The sequence below is a fragment of the Pararge aegeria genome, chromosome 6 (genome assembly GCF_905163445.1).
Source record: "Pararge aegeria chromosome 6, ilParAegt1.1, whole genome shotgun sequence".
Taxonomy (NCBI): domain Eukaryota; kingdom Metazoa; phylum Arthropoda; class Insecta; order Lepidoptera; family Nymphalidae; genus Pararge; species Pararge aegeria.
The window spans coordinates 10155872-10170309 of NC_053185.1; the positions used below are offsets into that span (position 1 = coordinate 10155872).

Below are 14438 nucleotides of genomic sequence, written 5' to 3' on the forward strand. Positions count from 1 at the left end.
TTCAAATACTGACCTGTCTTGCAAGTATGAATGATTCTTGACGCTCTTTCTATGAATCATGGTATCATCATAAAGCCGGGATGATGACCCTTAACTTCTTAACTTCATGTCCTTTGGTAGGTTGCCTGGTAGAGATCGCTTTAAAGCGATAAGGCCGCCTATTGTACCTTTACTTTTTATCTTTCAATTGTGTTCTTGCATTGCTTTGTATGTGGTGTACACTAAAGTGTATTTGATTTGATTTGATGAACCGTGCGCTGTTAAATGAGGTCGAAACTACTTACACTAATTCTATTCCTTGTACCTATTTCTTCACAGCGAAAAAAATATATGTTATTGTTGACCTTATTAATTCTGACAATTTTTTTTCTTTTTACAGGATTTAGTACGACTTTTTTGATATAAAAAAATTACAAAGTTACCTCTTGAAGATCAATTTACTTTGTAAGTTATTACGATTTAGGGATGAAATAAAACTTAGAAAAGAGTATTTGGTTGGTGTTCATTTCTTATTTATACGGTATTACCTTATTAATTTATGATGAGCTCGACGGCCGCTAGAAAGCATCAAAAATTAAAAAAAAGGATATAAAACAATGTAAATTTTAACGTTGCATACTGAAATCGAATCCGGCTATGGCAAGATCATAACATGCCCCGCTCGTTTTTGAGTAATTTGTTCTAGTGCTATTCTTGTGACTCTCTAGGCTTGGCAATCTATGGGATGGGGTGTCGTTTTTACGTCATTCGCGGCCTTTGCTCACTGAAATGGCGACACGACTTTACTCAATAAAAAAACCATGCAGTTGCCACGAATTCCACGTTATTTTTCGATATCCCGATGTATGAATGTATTGGCAACCTTTCATATTAATAATTATTTGTCTCATCGAAATCTGCTTGCTCCGTAATTTTGATTGGCGAAATATCACCGCTCAAAATAAAAATCTGCAGAAAAATTCTCAAGTAATTTACTTGGTAAAATCGTGCAATGGGACGCAAGTTCACTTCGTAGATTCAGCGAGATACTACATACTTGAGGTAATAAATAATAATAAATAAATATACTACGACAATACACACATCGCCATCTAGTCCCAAAGTAAGCGTAGCTTGTGTTATGGGTACTAAGATAACTGATGAACAATTTATATGAATAATATAAATAAATACTTATAGTATATAGATAAACACCCAGACACTGAAGAACATTCATGTTCATTACACATATATTGTCCAGTTGTGGGAATCGAACTTACGGCCTTGGACTCAGAAAGCAGGGTTGCTGCCCACTGCGCCAATGGGCCGTCAAACCGGTAATAAAGTTTGACACGGCATACCTTGAATTAGAGTAATTATCGTTGTTTGAGCACATTCACGAGTTTACTTTAATTGCCTATAAACGGCAATGTGAAGAGGCAGATATTTGCTACATTCAGTTTATTTTAAAACGTTAAATAACGCAAACGCAAAACATGTAGGTATTCTTCCTCTTTATATTTTAATGACACTTCAAAGAACATAAAATATTTGGTGGTTTAAATTATTTACTAGTAGAGTTCTTGTCGGCGGTCAGTTTGGGATATTTGTGGATACACCAAATGTTCGGCAAGATATAATACAAAACGATGGATTTTCAGGAGAGGATGCACCAGTAGGTAATATATAATTACAGTATTTGACACGTAAGTAGTGTAAGTAGAATAACTACGTTCGTGTAAGTAGACTAACTTGACATGAAGGTAACTGAAATCCGATAGAACTGTTCTGCTCCTACTGGACGTACACAGAAAGTTTAGAACTTGCTGTTCCAAAGCCTCTTGGTAAAAATATCTTGGTAAAAGGTTTATAATTATTTATATTTACCAATCTCGTGATGGTATAAACGCTGGTCTTTATTGTTTTTATGATCACCTTTATAGGTACATAGGTATTAGGCACACCGCAAACGTATAAACTTTTTGTGCCTTTTTTACCGACATGGGACACCATCACCGGAAACTGCGGTTGCTGTGCCCGATAACGGCAATTTGACATAATCGTTTGGCGTTGCTACTACGTCGATATGGGTTCAGTTGGACACTAGTTTAGTGTTTGTTTTTCAAACTCGAACAATTGCATGGTACACTATGTTGCTTGTATCTTCAACTGGCCACATTTAGTTTCTACTTCCTCTCTGGTACAAACGCACTTTTTGATTGGAAAACCATGTGTTTCAAGTGGAAGCAGACGAAGAACAGTATCTGCGGCTGCGCAGGCAGTGATTGCCTTTATGACAATTAAATATTCAAAGATATAACTATTCCAACGCAAGACATAAATGTATCTTTGTTTGCATAGCGCCTTATTGTGATGCTAAGCCTATCTGGTTAAGTGGTGACCTCTACTACATAAATGGCGCTATGCAAAGATGTACCTACCTACGGATCTATGCTAAAAACAATCACGCACACAGATGTCATAAACTTAAGTATTAAAACTACGGTAAAATCAAATATTTGAAGCTAAGATTTTTTCCAAGGTTGTTATGCTAGTTTTTTCTTATTTTTTCCAAAAACAGTAGATTGTATTTATAGTCTGTAGAGCAGTATAATGGTAGCCTTTATAAGATAAAAGAGAAAGACGAGATACACGAAGATTGGCTTCAGGCTAACTAATGAACTGAATGTACATTGGAATTGATCTCTGGAATGTAACTTTGTTTTAACACAATGCTGGCTCTTCAAGCCTGTCTGCGCAGGGGAATTAAATACAAAGAGAAATAAACCTGTACGACGAGCATACACATTTATTATTTAGATAATACAAAATTAAACAGCATCAGATTTTTTTGGTTTTTTATAAGTGTGTTATAAGTCTGCCCATTTTTCTGTTGGTTTGTTTTTATGTGTTAGTAGCGCTCATACAGTTCGTCCGATTAAAATGCGGATTTTTGTATGACGAACGTATTTTACTCAAAAGCAGGTCATGTTTTAAGGTTATAGGCTACCGGGGGGCATTGTGAAAGTTTGTTTTCTCATTTTTTTTTATTTCATTACTTAAACGTGGATCTCATTGAAATAATCAAAGATCAGCCAGTTCAGAAATGAAAATGTTTATATTTGGCACGATTTTTGTGCAATCTAATTCAAAACATTGGAACTAAGTATTTTCAGAGAAAAGGATTTTCATTTTTGAGCCTTAAGCGAATAAAATTGATACTACTAAATCACCTTTCTCGTTGGCATTTAAAATTCATTCCCGTATGATCTAGGAGCGCTTATTTTTGGTTAAATTATTGGGCGATAATTGATATGATTTGCAAGAAAAGGGAACGAATGCTCGTAAATACAAACAAAATAAAGTTTGTTAGTGGTGGTAGGTATGTTAAACAACATCTTATACGTATTTGAATTTCATCTTTAAATCTATTTTATCTTAAAAAAAAAATTAAAGTTTAGGTACGTAAAGCCTACGTCCGTTTCATTTATTATGTTGGTCTTGGTCAAAATATGCACAAACGCTGAAAGAAAAGCCGCATGTGTTCTCAGTTCTCAGTTCTCAGTTAGGTATACACCAGTCGAATAATAAGCAAAACCAGTCGAATCAGTGACATCATCTTCCTGTGCTGTTTGAGGCCGTGTCCTCAGTGATTGGTAATACAGTCAACATAATATTCATTAAGATTTCTTTAGAATTTGACATTTCGGTCACATTAATAAATATTATGTTTGTGAATAATTATTAATAATATTATAAGCCATCTTATTATTAATAATTATTCACAAACATTATATTTAACGTTTTGATTTTAATAACGAAAAATGTACAGAAATAAATGATAATCTTAAAAGTTGTTTATTAATTTATTGTAAATTTTCTTTGTTAAAGTGCACTTTATGTTATCTTAATGTTTGGGAAGGCACTGGCCCCTAAGATACGGTTTCCTAGTTTAGATACGGTCAGTATTCATTACACTGAGTATAGAATATAGATTTATTATACTGAGTTTTTCTAGTAAATATTTTCTTTTTTTCTAATTTTTACTGAAACCACAACTTTCACCAGTTCAAAGTTTTGTGATTTTAATTCGTGCTGTTCGACGTTTGATGGTCTCAACTGGAATATTATAAAACTTTTATGTTATGTAGTAGAGTTTTTGTGACGGTTCGTCCGTGGAAGTACTACCACCATTCTTCTGCCGCTAAGCAGCAATGTTACAATGCTTTGTTCCGGTCTAAAGCGCGTGGATGCTGGTGTAATTGCAGGCACATGTGGCTTAACACCTATGCCTCAGGTTGATGGACACAGGGCGGCACGGTGCAGAACGCGTTCCTTGGTAACCCTGCAACCTGTGTTGCTCTGCTTAACGACTATAATTTTTCACTTACCATCGGGTGTGCCATCTGCTAAATACTACGACAACACATCGCCATCTACTCTCAAACTAAGCGTAGCTTGAGTAATAGTGTGTAAAAGTAGATAAATACTTATAACATATAGATAAAAACCCAGGCACTGAAAAACATTCATGTTCATCACACAAATATTGTCCAGTTGTAGGAATCGAACCCACTGCGCTCATCGGCCATCAACCAGCTTGGTCTTTCAATTATTACTTTAAAAAAATGTAGGCGGAGGAGTCCCTGGAGTTCGGGACACTAGGGCAGTATACGCGCAGTATAAGTATCAAATTCAGATATGCCTGATTCTAATTTTGACTTACTTTGAAATTATAAATCGTCTTTTGAGACAAGGCCTCCACAATATAATTTCGGGAATGTTTATAAATCATCATATAAATCAACCCAACAGCGTCTAAATATAATAATCAAGTTTAACTGCAGCGAACTTCCAAGAAGGAAAGTAATTTTATTCTTCAAACGAAATTAAGAATTTAAATTGAAGTTCATTATTATGGACCTTGGTTGGTGTGGATATAAAAAGGCTTACCTACTAAAAAGCATAATCTCCTCGTTTATACATCTATGCATCTGTACTAACAAATATAATTTAAATATGTTTGTAATTTAGAAATAATTGCGAATTTTTAAACCCATTATTTGATTATTTTAACGACAGCAACATATTTTATTTTTTTAACATCGTGTTCCAAAAATTGGAACTGGTGACCCAAGAGCTGGCGCTTATTTAGCCCAACGGCTAAGTCTAGCAATTCAGAGGGGCAATAGCGCCAGCATTTTTGGTACCATGCCCATAAGTGAACAGTTAGACGGCTTATATTTATTGTAAATATTGATTTTAGTTTGTAATTATTATTTCCCTAGAAATATACATTTTTCGTTGGTTACATTAATAAAGTTGGTTTTTTCGTATTTATTCGACAGCATACATCATAAACTTATATTATTTTTTATATCTATGGAATAGACTTTTGATGCAAAAACTATACGCCTTTCTACTGCAAGAGTCGGGGAAACAGAAATTTTAAATACCTGTCTTTATTTTCTTTAGGCACCTCAATAATCTGGATCCTAGGGTGTTGGCAAAAAATGTAAAAGTTGAACACGTCCATGCTCGATGTAAACCGGTTCATCTTTTATTATGCAATTACCTCGCAGGCGTTGGGATCAAGTTGCGAAATTTTTATAAGGACCTTATCAGATTACAAAATATTGCGAGATTTCTGTAATATTTAGAATGAAGACAAGGCCTACATTAGAAAAACTTTTAAAACGCAAAGTTGCCCGTTTTTAGTGATTACCACCGGTTCAGAAAGTAGTTATTTTTTTCCCACATCAACATTTCACAAGCTAACAATCATTATTCTATTTTGTGATATATAAAAGCGGAGTGGCCTGTTTTAAGCAACCTTGTCATTAAGAAATTCAACAACTTTATGGTAATTTTGATGAATTTGATACATAAGTTTTATCACATTGTACTCGTATAAATTTATATATTGGTAGGTCCAAAATTCACGTTGTTAAAGGATATACTCAACCCGACAAATAATTTTACCTTTCACAGACGACATGCAGATGTAAATGAGTGACATCTCTATATATTATCTGACCTGACCTGAATAGTATCTTAGTGGAGTTAGTTAGATTTATGAAGATGATTTAATGTTTTATTTTACAAATATTAAACTGCTATAAATATATTCTAAAACATTTTTTTTTCTGCTTTTCTACGACAATACTCACATCGCCATCTAGCCCCAAAGTAAGTGTAGGTTGTGTTATGGGTACTAAGATGGCTGAATAATATAATTATGAATAATATACAAAAGTTACCTATAATATACAGATAATGTACTAGTTCATCGCGCTGCTGATTGCGCCAATTTGTCATCAAAATAAACTACTATAAGTTAACCTCTTTCTTTTACTGTTTTCCGAATATTTGAGAGTACAGCTCATTATTTTAATTAATAACTCATAAGTATAGCTCTTATAATATGAGGCATAATGCCTTCGAAGGAATTTCCACGGAGACCATGATGTCCTTGTCACCTAGACTGCAGTTGTTGTCCGCTACGGTCTGCGGGATAACAAGATGGCGCTTAGGGAAGATCGGGGACACGCGCGAGGGACGGGGGTGAGCGGGACAGGTCTGCCTTCGGCGCCCGGCTGCATCGCTCCGCCTGGCCCTGAGACTTAGCTCTATTTTTAGCGCTGTGTCACCGTTCGCTTTACGTCCAACCCTGTTCTTGCAAGCGAATAAACGCATACAAAGTTAGCGGCAAAAGAAACAAAGTTGAAATTATACGTGGTATGGCAATGCGTCTGCTTAACCTCAATTGTAGAGATATATATATCGTCTCCTTACAATTATTCAGGGGGCTGTGTCAAGAAGACCTGCGCGACTTCTTTGTTTTGACTAAATAATTATGCAGCAGAAACAAAAAACCTTTGTAGCTTAATTTACATTTGCCTTTTAAGCCTGAGTATGAAATGCTTGTGAAAGAAGGTTATTTATAACAATGCATTTTTACTTGTATATTTATGTTTGTAGATGTATAATACCCCTTATTTTTGCAAGTTTCAATATTTTAGAAGATAATCCGAGTAACGACACATATTTTGTAAGGTCACGCAACATTTTCTTTACATTCATATCACGTTTCCCAGCCTAGGTAACAGTAAGTGGTCGTCATGATGTCATTGGCATGCGATAAGTACTGTCCTACAATATGACGTATGTTATGTAAGTAGCGGTATACCTAAAACACTTTGCCGTTATTTATGTTGATGTGGAAATTTAGATACTGTATCCCCACCTTAATCTTACCTTATCATTTGGTAGGTCTTAAAATAAGTAAGTATAATAAGTAGATATTATTTGCGAATACGATCTAAAGTACGATCTAAATTCAAATTACTTTTTTATAACATCAGACGCAACGACAAGTTGTAATCTGTGTTAAGTAACAGTAATGTATTAATAGTAGGTAGGTATTGCCCGAGTTAACTTTCAATTATTATTCGCCAAGAAACTTTCTGATCATGACTCGCTTTCGCCTACGCGGCATAATTTTTTATACTTAATAATATGTCAGCAGGTAGGTACATACTTGCAGCAGGCTCGAGCGACCTACGCAGGCGGCACATTCGCCGTCGTCGAGGACTCTGCCCACGATGTCCATAACTTACCTATTACTCAATCGGATATACTTTTTTGCAATAGTTAGTGACATTCTCGCAATCTATAATCTGTACTCTATGGGCCTCATATAAAGGTTCAGAGCCACTCAGCGAACGATGGAGAGAGCTATGCTAGGAGTATCTCTACGTGATCAAATCAGAAATGAGGAGATCCGTAGGAGAACTAGAGTTACCGACATAGCACAGCGAGTCGCGAAGCTGAAGTGGCAATTGGCAGGGCAAATAGCTCGGAGAACCGATGAACGTTGGGACCTTAAGGTGCTGGAATGGCGACCCCGCACCGGTAAACGCAGCGCAGGTCACCCCCCAACGCGGTAGACAGATGACATCAGGCGAGTCGCTGGGAGCCGCTGGATTGACAACCAAGCGGCCCAGGACCGTGGATTGTGGAACTCCCTACAAAAGACCTATGTCCAGCAGTGGACGTCCATTGGTTGAAATGATGATGATGATGATACTCTAACCAATATTATAACGTCATAGCCGAGAGAACGGATCTGCTTTGTTGTACTCTGATTGAACAAGGGTGGCTCTGTGGTGTATTTGTAGCATTAACATTATTAAGTATGTAGATGCGTCAAAATATTAAAGTCTACACTAGTGAATTAGGAAAACCCCTGTAATGCTAGTCGTACGTAAGCTGAAAATTAATAAAAAAATTATAAAGAGAAAAACTTCATAACTTGGAAACCGATTTTACTATTTTTTTACAAAAAATAATTTGTTTCCAAAAAAATATAGATTCGTAAGATAATTGCAATAATGTATCCTAAGCGTAACAAAATTATCTATTAATATTTATTTGGCGTGCACTGAGAAAACTATTGACCTTTCAATAGTTTTCTCAGTGCACGTAGTTACGTAGGTACCTAATTAAAAAAATATTGTTATCTACAAAATTCCCCGAGGAAACTAACAGTTCCTCGAGGATTTGTATAAAAATCGTATAGTAGCGGCCAATAGCTTTGTTATAGGTATTATTAAAAGTTGTAGTAAGTGGCAGAGTATTGTGGTTAAATATTAAAATTCGAGCTCTAAAAATAAACTTACGAGGATAGAATATGAAAAACTAGGAATTGTTTAGTTTTGCACCTAAATTTTTTGCAGTTATATTATTCGATATTTAATAAAAGAATTAACGAAAGAGGAAAGTGCTTAAAACTTAAATATTAATTATAATATAAATAATATATTTACTAATGTTGTTCATTTTTTATAAATACAACTCTCAAGGAGATTAAAAGGAACAAGGTGATTTGTAGTTAATTTTTTTTAATCGAAAATGAAGCTGACTTACATCCCTGCTTATATTTATAATTTAGTTGCGAGTATTTTATAATACAAATGGTATATCAGATTCAAAATTTCATATACTAAAGCGAAGTCTTCGTTAAAACTACAGTTTTTGTATGCTTGTTTTGATGTTGACCTTATAGTTTTTATTAGTGTTTTTTGTCGTCTTAGCATATATGAATAATATTATATCACATAATGATAAACGTAACTTCAATTTTGAATGAATAAACGGATTTTGTTGTTTTATTAACTTTGATATGTATTACCTTTAATATGAAAATAAATGCATTTGAAATAATAAAAAGCTGTTTTCACTCATGTAGTGCGATCTATTATTATAGATATAGGTAGAGAATGATCCCATTAATATGCAATTAAGTTCACTGGGATGACATATAATTCCAGTTATTATTGATTTAAAAATCAAAAAAAATTTTTTTTTCTAAAATTTTTAGTAGTAGTTTTAAAATAAGTAGTAGTTTTCCGCGACTGAAAGCTACTCGTTGTTTAAGTTTTAGTATTCAAGCTTGAATCCTACAAAAATGTACCTATTTCCATTTGAGTTGATATTATGATAAAAATCTTTGGTAAAAAAATTATCTTGTTATATTAGCAACATTTCTTCCTAATAGGTACATGAAATCTTTGGTTTAAAAATATTAGGTACTCCCGGTTGGTTTTGCTTCTCTATAAGATAGGTAGATATACATATTGAACTCTAAGTCGACATTTAATATAAAAAATAAGGTTTATATATAAAAATTCCATCAAATAATTTACTTAATTGCTAAAATAATAAACGACTTTTATGTTTTGTGTAATTATAAAGTGATTAATATGAAAATGTAGGTGGTTTATGAACATAAATGGCTGTTACTAAGTTGTATTCATAGTTAAATTTTATACACAAGTTTCCTATTTTATTCTACACCTCCACATATTCTACTTTTATGATTCACTTAATCTGCCATTTACAAAGCGAACGGTGAATAATATAACATGTATTCCGGCTACGTTTTCTAAAGGCGTTCTGAGTAAACAAGACTGCCTTGAAATTTGGATTATTGAATTGAAAAAATAAATGTGGCCGTTTACTCGCAGCATGTATCAGAGACGAATTGTTGCAATTTATGTCGTAATACAGAGAAAGTCGCAACTCGTCTGGTGAAATCACACCCACAACCACTGCGCCAAATCTTCGAGAAATATCCTTGCTACTTATTTGGAAGTCTTATTAAAAACATGTTGTTATGTACAGCCATTTGTTCTACATTAAGAGCGAAGCAAATTTTAACATAATGACACTTTTTTACTTAAACCGTAAAACCTATGTTTTTATACTTGCCATATATTTAAATGAAAACGTGATTTGATCGTTTGGTGATGCTCGTCTCAGTATATTAGGATAGGAAATGTTTTAAGGTTTAACATCAAAAAGTCGTACAAGTTAAAGAACTCATTACAAAATCGTGATAAGAGACTAAGGATAAGAAAAAATGCGCTTGAAGTAACCTAACCACCTTACCTAACTAAAAGGTGATTGAAGTAAAACTGAAATAATAATTAAAGTACCTAAACTAGTCAAATGCGCCTGACGTGGACCGTTCGTGCATACAGTGCGTTTTGTATTTAGTTATACAACTTGTACCTCTATTTCTCTACGTTATATCTTTCTTCTCACGTCATGTAACGAAATTTGACTTTCCGTGGCGGTTAAATTTATCCTCAATAAGTTATTGCCCAAAATGTATACCCTCCAAAAGGTTTGACGTCAAAAAACTATTGCTATTTGATAGATAGTACCGCGTTAACATTAATTAATAATAATATACTTTCCCTGCGACTTTACTGGTGTCAATGTTGGTTGTCAATCAATTCGTGTTGTCTTTTTTCAATAGTTTTTTTTTCCATCCCTCGGGATTGCGTAGCCTGGTCAGGAAACGATGAGGGGGTAAATAGGAATTTACCTTGGAAGTGAACCTATACAATATGTTGACAGTTATATCTACCTAGGAAAGCAAATATCTTTTAAAAGTCAGAGTAACGATATAGAAGTAGACCGAAGAATTAAAGGCGGCTGGAACAAATACTGGAGCTTAAAAGAAGTTTTAAAAAGCTGCATGCCAATAAAAGTTAAATCAAAGGTTTTGGGTACATGTTTGTTGCCGTCAATCGCTTATGCTTGCCAATCCTGGAAATACACCTATCGCAAAAAAAAAAAAAATCATATTTTGTCAAAGGAGTATGGAGAGAAGTGTGATGAAAATAAAAAAAATTCCAAAAATCCGCCATGATGTCATACGACAAAAGACGATGGTAACAGATGCCCTTCATTACTCCCAAAGATTAAAATGGCGATGGGCAGGCCACATAGCTAGGATGGTTGACGACCGTTGGACAATAAGGCTGACGTCATGGCCAGGTCCTGCAGGCCATAGAAAGGTAGGCAGACCGTATGCAAGATGGTCCGACGATATCGCTAAAGTTGCCGGCATAAACTGGATGCAAGTAGCCAAGGATAGAGACCGGTGGTCATCTCTGGAGGAGGCCTTTACCCTCGCATGAGAGTGGTTCTTGCTAGAAGATATACAACACCAGATAATAATTATTAATTTTCTTAAATGCAATTTAGAACCACTTTTTTTTCTGTTTATTTTTTATTTATTTTCTTTGTATTTAATGTTTTCACGTAAAATCATAATATGTATTGCAATGTTATCTATGTATTGTAAGCAAATATTAAAAGGCTTTTTATTTTTATTTTATTACTAAAAACCTTGGGGCTTTTTCGGATTTGAAAAAGGATCATCCCTCATCAAGGTAATTCGTCCGTTCGTGTTCGTTCTAATATTGTTTTCTCGCATCAAAGTATGATAGTGTTCCTCTCACGTACCAGAGCCTGTGAAGCGCGACCCAAAGAGTTATTGAAAATTCCCTCTAAAATGTATCATTAAACATTTTGTTGTTATTAAATTAAGAAAAAAAAATTTTGAATGACGAATGAACCCGACAACCTTAAATTCAAAGAGGTTTATTGATATTTACGAATTGATATCTAGTCGGTTGGGATCACGGAGCATAAACTGTGTTTTCGTGTTGAGATTCGTGTTCTATCTTCGGCTATACTCTATTTAGGCTTTGGGTCAAGCTCACCGAATACCTAGTAAATTGTCGAGATGGAAAGAAGATGAACCCCATTACCAACCTATAACAAATTGTAATTGTTACCTATTTCTTATAAATTGTTATCCTCCTCTTTGGCAGGGAACGTGCCATACTTTGCTCTAGATTCCGGTTCATTGCTTACAAATAATCTTAAATTTGATTTTGATACAATAACAGTTGCCGCACCAAAAAGGTCATCGTAAGAGTATCAAGTATGTTGCTTTTAAACGTTGGGGTAAACTTTAAAACATTCGAAATTTATAATGACGATTAGGTACAGACTAACCATCTATTGCCCACCACCACCTGCCCAGCGTGGACAAACCAAATCATTGGGAGAGGGCTTTAGTCCAACTATCTTTGACAAGCTATCTTTGGAAAATAAGTTTTAGAAAAAACTATTAGAATTAGGATTAGGAAATTAGGTACGGACGAGGAGCGTTAAAAAAAAAAGCTAGTATAGGTTTAGTAATAAAACAAAATATTACCCGTAAAAATGGTTTTTACTTTAAATGATACTGTCTCTATTAAGGTGGCATCTTTGCCATCCGTGGTCCTACCAATCCTATTACAACTACGGATTATATTATAACCCTTGCTGCTAATGCAATGATTAGAATGGAGATTAAAAATACACGTACTTTTAAGTTATGAGTTTCCTATATTTCTATTAACATAAGTATAACAGGTGCAAAGGTTTGTGATCGCTTCTATCATTTTTGTCATTCGTGAGTTCCATTTGAACAACTTAATTGCCACTGCAGTTATAGCAACGATGATTCAATTACTCGTATTACGACTGGTAGGATAGGTACCAAACGGGATTCAGGCATGGCAGTCATCCGCATCTGCAACGGCGACGACGACGTCGACGACGCGAACAACGTCGCCGACGGCGGGGCTTGCAAGCTCTTTTGGGTCTTCTGCGACAACGTCGAGCCCAACTGCAGGCCTCTTTTGCCACCCAATACTTAAACTTCGACCCTTTCCTTTCCAGAAAGCCCAGTGTTGTGGCATCGGCCAAAATAGACTCGACGGTTTTGTTCAATTCCATAGCTGGCTTAGTAGTGCCTGACGGTTGACCTTGCAGATGCTGGACGATGTCTGTAACCGTAGCCCCATTACCGTTTTCCTGGAGGTACCTGTCTCAAATAATTGTTTTTATTAATAAGTGGGTATTCCACCATGAAAAACCAGGAACCACTTTAGACAACTTTGTAGTCAGTTAAGCCAAGATGATTCTGATCCTACAAGGCAATATTCCTTTAAGTATAGAAGTACCTACACAATCTATTTGTATAAAAATGAATTGCTGTTCTGTAGGCTCACTAAAACTCGATATTGACTGCACCGATTCGGCTAATTTACGTCTTGAAATATTCGTCAAAGTACAGGGAAGGTTTAATCGGTGAGAAAAGTATCCGGCTTAACGTGCGCTGAGAATTCTTTTACAGAAAACCCAATACTGAGTTTTGTCCCGACCAGGGATTCGAACCCAGGACCTAGTAATTAAACATGCTAACCAGTGACCAATTGTACCTTACCTGTTTATAAATCCCCTAGAGGGTGGACCTTAGAGGTTGCATTTCGACCCTTTAGCCTCCTCCCTTAGAATACCCCAGTACCCCATTTTAGGTTAAAGTCAAAATCATCTCTAGACCATGGAGTAGCTTTACGCAGAAGATCTGGATTCGCCTACTACACATTACATCTCATTTAGCAGCAAATCACAAGCTCCATAAACTAAATAATATTACCGGCTTTGCTTTTCTATAGGTGTAGGTTCGTTAAAATAATCCCTAAAACAAAATCCCGTAAAAATGAGCTACTATAGAAACATATAACGGATAGACGGGCAACATTGTCCTCTGTGCTACTACTACCCTCTACAGTGATCACCAAGCAGTTTTCGTGGTGGTAATTTAGGGGCAAACCCTCCCGCTGAGACAGGCCTTTAGTCCAACAACAACAACAGACTGTTCTATGCTATTGATGAATATGTATAATAGATGAATATGATACTAACTTTGCGATGAGTCTACCGGGGCTATGTGCTGACGACTTTGTAGCGTCTGCCATTACTTATATTTCAATTTTTATATTTTAGATTTAAGAATTTCATGGATTTCATGCCAAAAATATGTTTGTAGAATCAACTGAAATTTGTAGAAGTTGTCAGAATATATAATGTCGTCGTTTTCATAGATATTTGAATATAGAAGTATTAGTTATCAACACTGACCTCAAAGAATGCAACGGAGTGTTTATATCCTCTTTGCACAAATGTGTTTATACTAAGAAGATACTCTATACTTCTCGCAGTGAGCATATATCACAGCATAATAAAACATTAGCCCACCTGATTTT

General features: G+C 35.2%; 1 protein-coding gene across 1 annotated transcript; it reads right to left on the reverse strand.

Moving 5' to 3' along the window:
* Positions 1-12555: 12555 nt before the first annotated feature.
* On the reverse strand, positions 12556-14202 carry LOC120624663. Its single transcript, XM_039891332.1, has 2 exons — positions 14098-14202; positions 12556-13213 (listed from the first exon to the last, which is right to left on the reverse strand). Exons 1-2 carry the CDS (start codon positions 14148-14150, stop codon positions 12910-12912), a joined length of 357 nt encoding a protein of 118 aa, XP_039747266.1. The 5' UTR covers positions 14151-14202; the 3' UTR covers positions 12556-12909.
* Between the last annotated feature and the right edge of the window lie 236 nt (positions 14203-14438).